The sequence below is a fragment of the Eremothecium sinecaudum genome, chromosome VIII (genome assembly GCF_001548555.1).
Source record: "Eremothecium sinecaudum strain ATCC 58844 chromosome VIII, complete sequence".
NCBI classification, from domain to species: Eukaryota; Fungi; Ascomycota; class Saccharomycetes; order Saccharomycetales; family Saccharomycetaceae; genus Eremothecium; species Eremothecium sinecaudum.
The window spans coordinates 58,967-72,229 of NC_030899.1; the positions used below are offsets into that span (position 1 = coordinate 58,967).

Consider the following 13,263-nt stretch of genomic DNA (forward strand, 5'->3'; position numbering starts at 1 on the left):
TAACTCAAAATAAGATACTTTTTGCTTATTTACAGGTCAGTTTAGCTTTTACTGGGGTATTTCATTCAACCTGTCTGTATTTTATTCTTAATGTACCGATGATTTTTATGATAATCCATTAGCCCGCGAAATTGCTTTCTCTCATTTAATTTCGTAAAACTAAGGTAGAGGAGTAAAGTGGGCTTATAGGCTTGCCTAATTACTATGTCAACGTTAGAATAATAAGTATATATATATTTCCTCTTAATTGTTGAAACTGAGGTTACCCACATTGTAGTTACCCCACAATCGTAGAAACAAATTTATTTATTTGCACTTCGGCAGGAATAAATATTACATAATAATAGCCTTGAATCTATCGTCAACCAGTTTTTGGTCTTCTATATATCTCAAAGTCCTTTCTAAATAATCGGTGACCATAGGTACTAAGGATGAAACTTGAAGATTAGCGATTTTGTTGCTTACGGTAGCTACAGTTGCGCTTGGTGAGCTGAGTAGGAGAATAAAAGTGCCGTCTATTCCGACTGCAATTGTTGGACTGGAAGGAGATTTGATACTGCTATCATCAGTAACTTTAACAGATTCTTCCATTTTTAGTGACTTCAAGTTCGTTTGTATTAGTTCTATTAAACCATTGATGTATTTTGTTCCCACATGAGTTACTGATTCATCGCCATGAACAAAGTAGTAGCAACAGCGGTTTAAAATTTCTACCATTAGTTGTGAGCTTTGCACATTATCCATGATTGAGTCTGCAACTCTTAGGGATCTTTGGAGGCATTCTAGTACGCGCTTTCCTTCCCTGAAGAAAGTGTCTGTGATTCCTTCTTCCTCCCCAATTAATGGGATTTCAGTTGCCCACCAAAGATGGGAACATAAGTATACCGCGCGGCATTGGTCTTGTTTTTTTAGGAGCTTAGAACCATATAACGTACATCTTGTTATTAAAGTATCGTAATAGTTGTCCACATAAAGTGATCGCGTTTTTTGCAGTACTTGTGCCATGTTGACTATGGCCTGGAATTGTGTTCTAGAGTCATTAAGGGATTCTTCAAAGATTGCAAAGGCCTGTGTGAAGAAATCAAACGAAATTTCGCTCAAGCCTAAATGGTCTGCGATTGCGGCTGTTTGCAGGTTCAATTTGAAAATCATGTCCGAACAGGAATTGCCAACTGCATTAAATAAATCATTAAGGCAGCGCGAAGTGTACTTGAATAGTTGCTTGATCAACTGTTGGTAACGCTTTTCTCTCGATGTATAACGTTTCTTCTTAATGTCTGCTTTGCGAATTAATTTCCAAAAGCTGGCGATTACAGCTGGGTATGTGTAACGAAGTCTAATGCCACCCTGGTAAAACCAACTTTTGCAGGTTAACAATAGTTCTACATGCTTTTCAATGGAATTATGGTAGCATATGTGAACCAACTGTGCTAGTTTTTCTTGTTCAGCATTCAGAAGCGAACTAGTTCCGTCTTCTTCGGGATTGCGCTGTTCATTATCATCATGTGGTAGCATATGCAATTTGGGATTGTTGACTTTAATAATGGATTCACATATTAGCAAAATTCGATCAAGGTGAGCCTTCATACTAATGCGAACATTTGCTTTGAATATTTCGTCGAGTATTCTATTAACAACAACTTTTTGTAACGATACATTTTGCAAAGAGAGTAGTTTTTGGTACGAGCCACATTCTGTAAGTACACGATAAAAAATTGGGTTAGACGACAACGACAACAGCAAGTCTTCGAACAAATATTCGCAATCGGAATTCATTTCCGGTCCACCATTTTCTTGGGATCTTTTTACAGTAAAGTTGAACAAGCACTCCATATTGGAAATATCATCAGGGTACCAGGCAAGAGACAACTTCAATATACCTTGGACAAGGGGGAATAATTCCGCCAGCGGTAGATCAGGTCTTTGATCAATCAGTTGTTCCAAATATTTCCATAAGACAAAAAATAGGTCGCCATTAGTTACATGTTCAGGGTGTTTCTTACTCTCTTTAAGCGAGAGCTGTTTGAAGGTTTCTCGGATAGTTTTGACATCGCCCGTTTGACGATCCTTATAACCAATAAATCGTGTTATTAGAGCGGATACAACCTTATTAATTGATACATCAGGGTTCAATTTTAGTGTAGTCTCCAGTAGTGTAGATAGCGTTGCCATATGGAACTCGTCTGGGAATACCTGGCAAATTACGTCCAACAAATATTCCTGGGAAACGACGTCTCGGCATTGAATAATCTGTTCCAATAGTTGGGGTAATATTAAATCGCAGTACATCTCGCAATCGTCCTCTAAAACCTGAGATAAACGCACCAAGTTTGATCCAATTAAAATCTGCAACTCTTTTCGCTCCCTTGTACGTAATTCACGTTCCTTCAACGGTCCATAATGCTGTAATCTGACCCATAGTTTATTCATCTCAATAAAGTTATTAATGATAAATCCAACATTAAACACCTTATTGGTATTTTCGAGACCGTTTTTCGGTTCCTGGGTGCTACTTTCGCCTTCTTTAGTCTCCGAAGGTAGTGTATCAGGTAGCAACCAGTCTCTAGTACGCTGAGATAGATAATACCTTAAGAAAAGTCCACGCACTGGATTTTGCACACCTTTACACATCTCAATCATATCCTTTAAAATCTCCTCCATTGGCGAATCCTTGATCTGTAAGAATGCCGTTCCAACCGTAATCATTAAATACAACCTTGGCAATATATTACCTGCATATTGGACCAATTCGTAAAGATCCGCCAGATGGTGTCTTTTGGGATGGTTCTCCACCAAATATAGAGATAAAATACTCAACGCATCATATACTAGGATGTATAACTCATAATATTGTTTGGGTGTCAACGTAGGGTTGCGCAATTCTGTTAGCATAACACTCACATGTTTTAATGCATCCATCAACTTCCGCTGCGCTAAGTTACGCTGAATCAGAATCGTCTGCTGTTTTATGATATGTGTCGCCTGTTCCACGCTTTCTGCATATGACATTTGAGAATACGATTAAAGCACCTTAGGGGTGTGAACAATCCAAACAACAGAATATTAATAGTAATTTCAACAGCAATTGGAACCTTATAACTAGTACCTATATCTAATACCTAGAAGCCTAATCAATCCTGGGGCAGCAATCATATAATGTTGTTTCAGCTATATGTAACACGGTAATATGAATCTGGTTTAATAACAAGGAGTTATGGTAATATCGAGGTTTTATTACCCGGCTTTTCAAATATTTCTATTACCCGGTCTTTTCTGGGCTTGTTAAAAATTTGCTAAATCTGGGGTCTTGTTTTACCCCTTTCACCGTCGCTTGGTCCGTCACTGGCGCAGTTCGGAGTTCTTAACTTATCTACTCTATAATGGGTATCACAACAACACCATGAAATGTATATTTCTGTTGTTCTTGTGGTAATTAAAAAAAGATATTTACCAACTAGCGACGGAATCTTGTTGGCACTCTCTCGCTAAACAAGTATGTAAAGTGATGGATTTCGGTAGCCATATTAAGGTCTCAGTCCACTCAAATAGCCGTTTGTCTCTACTGTTTGTGTCACTCCCGAAAAACTTGGAAATACCAGCCCCCACTGCCCAGCTGAGAGGCACGATAGGAGATGTCTGCCCACTAAAGATGCAAACTATATAAGGAAATGTATAACAGGCTTATCTCAATGATAGGGCGGCTAGCGCCCATCTTAAGGTTAAGCTTGTATAAAAAGGCGAAGTGCGTCCCCGTATTGCTTCAGCAATCATGCTTCTCAATTGCTTCTCAATTGCTTCTCAATGCTTCTTTATCGATTGAAAAGAAGTCTATATCGCATAGATCGTGTGGATGAAGCTGAACGGCATGTTTGAAATGTACTTCAGACTTACATCTGAGATATAAAAGCAATATATTCGAAACCTAAAGAGTTGTAAGTTTAGGACTGCATAATTTGTTCTACCAGGTTATTGTTGATATTCTTAATTATTTATGCATTTATATATGCATTCGCATATCTCTTTATGATCTCTCTATGCAATGTCATTATTATTTCTATTTCTTATGGATTATTTACCACATGCACTTATTATCAGCATTATACCACTTACAGTTACGACAATGGGTACATATGAAATCGGTTTCCATGAGGACCCTATGCCCGTAAAGCGCATAGACTATCAGATATTCCAGTATCTACTAGATAATTCAATTCTATACTAGCGCCCATACATGCTAGAACAGCGCTTTTATTTCTTTTGTTGTTTAGGACGTTGATTTGAGACAAATTGCCGCCAGATTAAATGATTTGCGCTGCTTATCATCAGAAGATATAGCACTATATTTCCATTAAAGGAGCTAACTTTTGTGCTGACATACGTATAGTAGCTTCTATGCATCGTATTACGTGTTCTATGCGAGGGTTATTAAATCAGATTAAGTATTGATTACTAACTAAAATATCGCAAATTAGAGTTCAATGGTTTTAGAGATGTTCTAGACACAAATTAGTAACAGCTTTTAACATCGTGATTTTTAAAATCAATATAGCACTAAGATTTAGGACCCTAAGATGTGCTTCAATTATTCACTATCTAGATAGTAATGTGATCTAACCAATAGATAGCCGTCATCTGTCTTTTTGACCGGTTTATTTTATTCCTTGCATATACGATTTTCGTAAAATTCACCAGATGTAGAAATTCGTTGGTACCTGTGAATGCCTTTTTAGATTACGATCGAGCTCTAATGAATCTCATTGCAGGTTAGAGCTGATTTGGAATTAGGTTGTCTTCTTTCTTACTAGGTCTTTAATTAATCCTATGATATCGAATTCAGTAATCCATAAGAAAAATTAAAAAATGCATCAAATCTACATAGTTAATAACAGCAAGCTGCGCTAATTTAAAGACAGAAGATAAAACCCTGTTAAGAAATATAACATAGTGATATGAACGCTCTTACTATTATCCGCCCAAGTACATTTAGGTTAGTCGGCATAAGAGCTTTCAGCTCAGTTCCCATTGCTAATCAGGGGCAAGGATCAACTCTATCGAACAAAAAATTTGCCGCTACAAAAGACTCTAGCGCTCTAACATGGGAAGAATTCTTCAAGTTAAGAAAGCAGGAGAACAGAATCAACACTGGTAGCTCCCTCTTTACTGCATTCGTTGGTACTAATCTTTCATGGGTTTACTTGTCTACTATGCAAATTGACCCAACACAAATGATCTTCGGTTTTGATCCATTATTAGTTATCTGTGCAGGTCTATTTGCATCCGGTGGTCTTGGGTATCTCTTTGGGCCTTTGTTGGGCTCAGGTATATTTAAACTCAAGAACAAGCAAATCTTGGAGTCCTACACTACGAAAAATAAGGATTTCCTAAAACATATAAAGAAGAACCGTGTCGATGCATCTTCGCAAAGCTTCAGCAACCCAGTTCCCGACTACTACGGTGAGAAAATTGGCTCTTTGAAGGAGTACAGGCAATGGCTAAAAGACTGTCAATCTCACAGAAGAAAAGCAAAGGAATTCTTGTAAAGCGGAGAAATTTAATATTCTGTAATTATTTCCTGTATGTATATGGCTTGTTCTGAACTCTATACGTATATTTCGGTAACGAAGCTATTGATAGCGAGTGTATAGAGCTCCGGGATCACTATTTTTCACGATAACTACTGTTATACTACTCTTTTTACTATTACCTAGAACTCGGTGTTCCTGGAACATATGCGGGAACATGTTTTATAATTAGATCCTAAACAAAACACTCAATTCCGTAGAAATAAGTAAAAAATACAACCATGTCAGTGCTTCATGCTGAAACTATATTCAACATAAAACCAACAAAAAACATTGGATGTGGCGAGACTCGAACTCGCGCCTGTTAACGAAACAGACCTGCATGATCTCCCGGACTCAACCTGGACCGTTCGTCTTTAGTGATATTACCACTCTGGACGGGTCTGAAGCGGAGTATGCGGGCACTTTATTGTACCAAATCCTGTTTTATTAGGACGCATCCAGGCTTCAACTGACAGTTGGTTAGAAATTCCTGACGCAGGCGCCTTAACCACTCGGCCACACACCCTCGATTGGATTGTTAATACTTTTGATTATTAGTCCCTTAAAAAGTGGTTTGCAATTTTAGATAACTGCTGTTATTTCCTCGAATAATAAAGATTACACTAAAAGCGGCAATTAGATAAAATCTATATACATTTCCGGTGATTTTAGGATCTTTATTAGTTCATTAAACATAATTTTATGGTATATACTCCTTTTAACTGCCTTTCCCATACTTAAGACTTGCTGAGAGTATCCGGAAATAAATCTTTAAAAACTTAGCCGCCGAGCGCTTTCTTCGAACATAGTAAAAAAAGATAATACACAATTGAACTCTGGGCGCAAATGAAGATTATAATAAACCTGTATATCATATATAGTTAGGTTACACATGACGACTAGTCTCTGTACTTGTACTTATTCTATGTGGTTGAATTACATTGTATATAGCACGTGACTATTTTTGATTTGAAAAGGTGATTCTGACCTTAAACATTGGAAAAACCAACTACAACATGGGCAACCGCAACATATGAAAACATGTTATGGTTAGCTTAAAGAATAGCGATATATCTATCCGTTTAATAGATCTACAGTAGCATAAAATTCGTAAAGTTGGGGTCTTTGATCTCTCCGTAGCTTTAAAGGGACTCAAGTGCCTTACATAAGGCTTGAAGAACTTGGGTATGTAATCAACATGTACGAAGGAATGTAAGGATTGCTTACAGAGAACAGAGAACAGGTTAATTGAAGTTATAAATAATAAAGGGACTCAGCGTATCGTGGATGTTGCTTGTACGGGCAACAATATCGAGATATCTGTGAAACAAATATAACTGAGAACTTTTGCGGAAGATATTGCGGAAGATAAACGACTTCAGCATTTGTTTATACTGGTTTTCTTCAACATTAAACGGAGGTAAACCTAGCATTTAGAAACTTCAATTGAAGAAATAACTTATATGAATCAACAAGCTGTCTTCCCATTGGAACGACTCCCGGAAGAGTTGATTCAAGAAATATTTTCACACCTTCCTCAACCAGATAGGCTTCGACTTTGTCATATCAACAAAAAATGCTATCAAATTGCTATGCATTTGATTTACAATAGGATATACCTGAACGATTCAAATGTAGTAAAAAGCGATTTTATGGACCTTGCAATCAACTGGACTTTTCTAAGCATCCCGTCATTTATGCAGGAGGAAGAGTCACGAAAGGTTGCGAACGAAAAGTTGAAAAAACTTATTGGGACACTTCAGGTTAATCCGCAGACATTAAATATGATACAGTGGGTGAGGATAAATTGGGATTTAAATCCTGTATTACAGAAAACCATCTTAACATTATTATGCAATAAATCTGCTTCTTTGCAAAGACTAGAAAATGTTACAGACCCAGATTGCAATGATATTGTTGCTTTTGGACAGATGTCACACAAGAACCTAACCAGTTTCGACATGGCACCTCCAAATTCGTTGCCCGAGAGACCAGTTTCTCCAAATTACATTCCTGATTTATCAAGATATCTGAAGCAAAGAATATCATGCAAACTATCGCATATGACGTTATTCATGGACCCCGTGCAGTTATTCAACTATATACATCCTCTAACACATAAATTGCAGATCAGGGATTTAAAGTTGCATTGGAGACGTGAATTTTATCCACCTAGTGAATTTAAGAACAAGAGAAAGACGCCTTTGACGAAGTTATCTGAAATTTTTGACATAAGGGCTTTGAAGGTCCTAACTATAATATCATGGAATGAGTCTTTATCACCAAGAGAATTGGATATGCTTAAAGAGTTCGAAGAATTTTTCAATATTGAGGACTTATCCTTAATATCTGTTGCTCAACACACTATGGTATTGGTGGACCTTTTTAACAAATTAGTGAACTTGAAAAGACTAAAGATGGACTTTTTGGAAAATTATATCCCTCAAGCAACTAAACCAGATATATTTTTATCGATTCTTATAAGCTGTAAGAAGTTGCAATTCCTTGATATCAGATTCGAAGGCCTAGACTCTCCAATAATGGCTATAGAAAATGACAGATATCGAACAGAACGTAAGTGTCACTGCGCAAGATGTGTGAAGACTCATGATGAAATTATTTGCAAAAAGATATTCCATTATCTCGATGATCTAAAAATGATAGACATTGAAGAGTTAACAGCAAAAGACATTTTCGCCATGATGCGATACCAATCTCTCTTGCCATATTCGAAGGCATGTGATTCTTACCCAAGCGTTAGAACACAACCAATGAATATGGACCAATTTGTTCAAATAATGAATGAGAGCATACTAAATTACAGGAAATTAAGAGGCCAATTGGCAGGTATTTCACCTGATTCAGAATTGCCACTTGATCACGAAGAAGGGTTAAGTTTGTTACCACATGATCCATTTACGAGCCAAGATGTCATTGATTGCTTCCATACTTTGATTCATCACTATAAAAGAACTTATATCACCTTGCTTTCAGAATTTCCAGAATTGAGGTTTTTGATGTTGAACGACGTACCTACTGTAATAATTGAGGAAAATTCGGAAAGGATTCCACATCCAGTTTTCTTTCATGACGGCTATGTTTCTAACTTGCACGGCTGGACTAAGAAGTTGAAGAAACGTAACAATGACGATAATAAGGACCTATCAACTGTAAATAGACAAGTTACCTTATGTTAAGTTCGTTAAAGTGTTATTATCGCAGTTCTTAAGTAATTAAATAAGGGTAAAGTATAACTGGGTATCAAATAACTAACTATTGGTGATTGGTTTGTTCCATAGATGGCAATGGTATATCATCCAGCCAGCTGACGAAATCCATGGGATCAAGCATACCTTCCAATAAATTAAACCTGGAGTCTATCTTCTTTGAAGGTATAGGACAAAGTATCGGATTGTTCGTTATGGAATCCGTCGAAGCGATGCTTGTGTTTTCCGTAATCTTATTTGAGGTACAATCATAGAATGATGTGAATAAATTATAGGAATTATACTGATTCTCATCAAACACAGCCTCACTGAAAAGTTGATAAATATCTATTGATTCTTCATCATTGGCGGGTGGCATTATGCGTCCCCAGATTTCAGTTACGTCATGATCGCTGCATTTTATTGCTTCAAATTCCTCATAAATTAATCTCATTAACTCAATATTTAGCATTTGCTTATCATTTGCTAGTGCTATCTCTCCAATAAGATAGTTAAGCATCATACGCAATGGTTCCGAAGACTTATCAATGATTTTGTACATAACTTTAGTTTTGAAAAGTCTTTTGAATACCTGGTAATAATCGTAGCCTAACTCGTTAAAATACAACGAACACAAATTGTGGTAAAATTTCACAACTATAGGTTTCATTGACAAAGCTTTAGGAATATTTGACATTCGCAGAATAATGCTTGGCATGATATTACAAACCCTGTAAATCGCAATCTCGACAATCCTGTTAGTATAAAATCGGGTGTATTGATGAGATACAGTCGGGAAACTGTGGAAATAATTGACAAATATTTTGGTGAGGTGGATTATCCTCTCAACAAGCTCGGTGAATGCTTCTGTGTAATCAAAGGTCACACCGTCATTAAGAGGCCCGACATAACAAGCGTGTGCAACTGAAAGTTCCAGTAATTGGATAGTCAGTTCTTGTTCAAAATCTAGAGAGCAATTCCGTGAAAGTGACTCGATCTTCTTTCTCAAATCTTGTATAGTTAATCTGGCCTCTTCTAAATTAAATTCATCCTGCATCTCATTTACTGTATTAACTAGTTTCCATTTCAAATTGTCGGTGGCCAACATGTCCACATGCCATGTACCGGCTGCCTTAACAGTACCGCATTTCATCGATTTCCCTATTATTGGTTCTTGTCCCGTAATCATCCCTAATTTTCTATCCCAGTGTAAAACAACAGCCCATATACTTTGGTATAACTTTATCATTTCTTCATTGTTTATTTCACCTTCCCCTTCACCTTTTGCATCTGAATATGCTGATAGTTTTTCATTTCCATTCCTCAACTTCTCAAAATCAAACCTCTCAGGACATCTAATACACATCCAGTTAATACCCATCTCCATACAACTTGCATAGATAGTGCCCTGCAGTATATTACTGTGCTGAAGCCATTCGCCGTCGCCGTCCATTGGCGAGCACCAATTATGGAAGCGAACTAAGATTAGGCATTGCAATTGCGGCAAAGTACATTTACGGAGCAGCTTAGACTGTAGAATACAGCAATTAACAACGGTAGGATATGCCTCTGTGTTGAGTTTTAGGATTTTATTATACTTAAAATTCGTAACGGTAGATTTGTCAAAATTAATGGACAACTGAACTAAACGGATGGTGAGAAGAATCGTCGCAAAGGTGATATAGTCGTTATTTTTTACTGAAAGCTTACCTTTCATCTTGTAATCTGAGTAGAAGTTCTCAATGTCATTAAGCAATACATCAGGATCATAAATCGGAACCAGCGGCAGAACGTACTTCTTAAAATGCGGCCATACATTTTGCATATAAATAACCTGGTCTAGAAGGTAGGAATCCACAAGGTTATCGATGTCTGAAATTGTAAACTGCTTCTTCAGTTCATATCGATGCTGCGAAAACTTGTCGAATAAAGACTTATGTATTCGCTTATGCTTTGAAAAGAGTGGAGGTGAAAGTTTATCATCATTATTAGGACCATCAAAACTAATCAGCGGTTTCACTGAATTCGGTAGAGAGTTACCGTCCTGTGACCCTGCACCAGTACCAACAATTTGTTTCACTGTCTTTTTGATAGCCACATCGGAAAATAAATTAAATAGCTCAAAATAAAGGTCCCTATGCTGAACTGAATTAGTAGCCAACGGGGATGCCATATATGTTGCAGACATTTTACCATGGACTATTATTTTCCCTGTTGTTAGATCAACGCTAGTAGTGTTTTTGGTCTTAACAAATTCCCATTTCCGTTGTTGAACGCACTCCTGTTTAGTAGATTCTGGATTAAAATCACCAATATCTTCCATCTTCACCGACGAGGGGAAATATTCACAGGTATCTTTATTACCAAGCCTAACACAATTTCCGCATGCCGGTTTACCTCTGTCACACCTTGATTTCCTTCTTTTACAGTTCGAGCAAACCAAGGTAAGTCGATGACGTTTCTTTAGCTGTAGCATTTGTTAATACAGTCCTGATTATATTTTAGAGATCCTCAAATCACTTCAATAACTTCGTTTGGTTTATTTTTAATAATATGTCGTGGTATTATTAATTCGAACTTTTTTGCTTTAGAAAAAGTTGTTAATATTTTACTCATCTCATCGCATACATATTTAATCTTAGATGCACAGTATAAAGGATAGTATTGGTAATTAGATGCGAGTCACACCTTGGAAATCTATAAATGAGCTGCAAGAACTTAAGGTTTGGTTTTACCCTAATAAATTTGACTCTAGTTCAGATTTACGTTCCCGCGGCATAGCGAGAGTTAAGGCATATTGGACAAGAGGACCTTACGTCCCACATGCAGTGGATGCAACTTCGCAGCTAGTGGCCTGCCAGATCTTTGACGATAATAGCGCTCCAGTAGATGCGGTAAAACTGAGTTATACATTGGCGTTAATCAGGTTCGTCAATGGGATGCTCGATCCCACACAACAGTCGCAATTTGCCATTCCACTGCATACTTTGGCTGAATTGAACGGCTTACCAAGCTGGTTCGTCGAACTCAGACATGCAGGTACGCATGAACGTGATATGATAAGCTTAGAAATGCTGAGAATGGGATGCAAAGAAGCTTTGGACTGGCTATGGGAGCACTATTGGGACAGTAACGAGGTAAATGATGATACAGATTCTCAGAAGGCTAATACAGAAGAAGACCCTAGTGACCCTGCAAATATTTCTAAAGAAGACAATGCATATCTCAAGAAGTTAACTCTGTTAATCTCGTCATACAAGAGTATGAAGAGGAATTTCAAAGAATACGACTACTTATGGCAAAATGGCGCTATTATTCCGAGTTCTTCCTTTGGGGGTGGGACAGACTCTACAAAAGCGTTTGTGACAAACTGGCTGGCCGAATATAAGGAGACCTGGAAAGCCTTCAGACATACCCCTGAAACGTTTATTGAGAAAGTTATTGCGAATTATGATGATACACTTCTAAAGCTGACGCTTAACAAACTGGAATGGGCGGACTTAGAATTCTGCAGATGGCTTCTGGCATCTTACAATAAATCGATTAAGGAATATAGAACCCCTCCTTTACTGAAGACAAATTTTGTAACGGCAAAGAAATTGCTAAAATTAGTGAAGCGTGTTGCGTCAGGAATAAATATCAAACAAGCATTACACTACTGGGACCGTTGGTTGCCCGTTTTCGAACAAGACCAGACTTACTTGCATTCATTCATTTTACAAGTTATAGAGCCTAATATTAAGAAAGCATTACGCGATAAGAAACTGAGGACAAAACTAAACGTGGAAGATTTAGAAAGCCAATTATCCACCCTACAAAAGGAGATCAGTGAAAGGGGCATTTGCAGCAGCGAGCTAGAGCTTTTTGAAGCGGACCTTACTCGCACTGTTTCTGCTGTAGAGCCTAAAATCGATCAGCTGAGAGAGAAGCGCACCATTTCCGAAGACGTAAGCAGTGTCCTAGAGGACCTACAAACCCTCAAAAAAAGGAAACCGGTATCAACTACTGATGCTGTCATAGAAGACTGGTCTCCTCACCCAAATTGGGTTCCAAGACCGTTCGGCTGTCTATAGTTTATACAGAATTACTAAGAAATATTCTACTTTCTCATACAATCAGACATCCTAGGAAGGTCTCAATAAGAGCGGTCACCGGGAGTACTATACGATGGGTTCGAGGCGTACTCCTACCGTGGAAACTGCGAATGTAAAGGAACAAACTTTCATCACCTTGTATGAGATAGCAAGACACCCACACGGAAACTATACTTGAGTAATTTTCTGCTTGGAAATATCAATGTGAATCTCAGATGCACTAAACGTACAATAAATTGTACTGGCAAGAAGTCCCGTTATCCTAAGCCTGAAGGCAAAGAATGAGACGTGGTAAACCCCATATCGTCATGGTCGAATCGGACTGGGAAAGAAGTATAGACCGTTATCATCATTGAAAAGCATTGAATTTTCCGTTAAATTTCAGAGTTTTAATTACCT

At 37.6% G+C, this 13,263-nt stretch overlaps 5 protein-coding genes and 2 non-coding genes across 7 annotated transcripts, besides 1 other annotated feature; 3 read left to right on the plus strand and 4 right to left on the minus strand.

Annotated features, from left to right (window-relative positions):
• Positions 1-333: 333 nt before the first annotated feature.
• On the minus strand, positions 334-3,009 carry VPS35 (retromer subunit VPS35; the record flags this gene model as incomplete). The annotated part of the gene is made up of 1 exon (XM_018134252.1): positions 334-3,009. One exon carries the CDS (start codon positions 3,007-3,009, stop codon positions 334-336), a length of 2,676 nt encoding a protein of 891 aa, XP_017989476.1.
• Positions 3,010-4,949: 1,940 nt separating this feature from the next.
• Positions 4,950-5,540, plus strand: PAM17 (Pam17p; the record flags this gene model as incomplete). The annotated part of the gene is made up of 1 exon (XM_018134251.1): positions 4,950-5,540. The coding sequence occupies one exon, from the start codon at positions 4,950-4,952 to the stop codon at positions 5,538-5,540; it is 591 nt and encodes a 196-aa protein (XP_017989477.1).
• A 308-nt stretch (positions 5,541-5,848) lies between these two features.
• Positions 5,849-6,099: a sequence feature (Syntenic conserved sequence found in Ashbya gossypii, Eremothecium cymbalariae, Eremothecium coryli).
• A 928-nt stretch (positions 6,100-7,027) lies between these two features.
• Positions 7,028-8,761, plus strand: DAS1 (SCF ubiquitin ligase complex subunit DAS1; the record flags this gene model as incomplete). Its single annotated transcript, XM_018134250.1, has 1 exon — positions 7,028-8,761. The coding sequence occupies one exon, from the start codon at positions 7,028-7,030 to the stop codon at positions 8,759-8,761; it is 1,734 nt and encodes a 577-aa protein (XP_017989478.1).
• A 76-nt stretch (positions 8,762-8,837) lies between these two features.
• OAF3 (Oaf3p) lies at positions 8,838-11,246 on the minus strand (the record flags this gene model as incomplete). The annotated part of the gene is made up of 1 exon (XM_018134249.1): positions 8,838-11,246. The coding sequence occupies one exon, from the start codon at positions 11,244-11,246 to the stop codon at positions 8,838-8,840; it is 2,409 nt and encodes an 802-aa protein (XP_017989479.1).
• Positions 11,247-11,445: 199 nt separating this feature from the next.
• LAS1 (rRNA-processing protein LAS1) lies at positions 11,446-12,843 on the plus strand (the record flags this gene model as incomplete). Its single annotated transcript, XM_018134248.1, has 1 exon — positions 11,446-12,843. The coding sequence occupies one exon, from the start codon at positions 11,446-11,448 to the stop codon at positions 12,841-12,843; it is 1,398 nt and encodes a 465-aa protein (XP_017989480.1).
• A 39-nt stretch (positions 12,844-12,882) lies between these two features.
• Positions 12,883-13,003, minus strand: AW171_hschr84528. The gene has a single exon (XR_001930129.1). It is a non-coding gene; the product is annotated as an HHLSNR128 (small nuclear RNA).
• Positions 13,004-13,151: 148 nt separating this feature from the next.
• AW171_hschr84529 lies at positions 13,152-13,216 on the minus strand. The gene has a single exon (XR_001930130.1). It is a non-coding gene; the product is annotated as an HHLSNR190 (small nuclear RNA).
• Between the last annotated feature and the right edge of the window lie 47 nt (positions 13,217-13,263).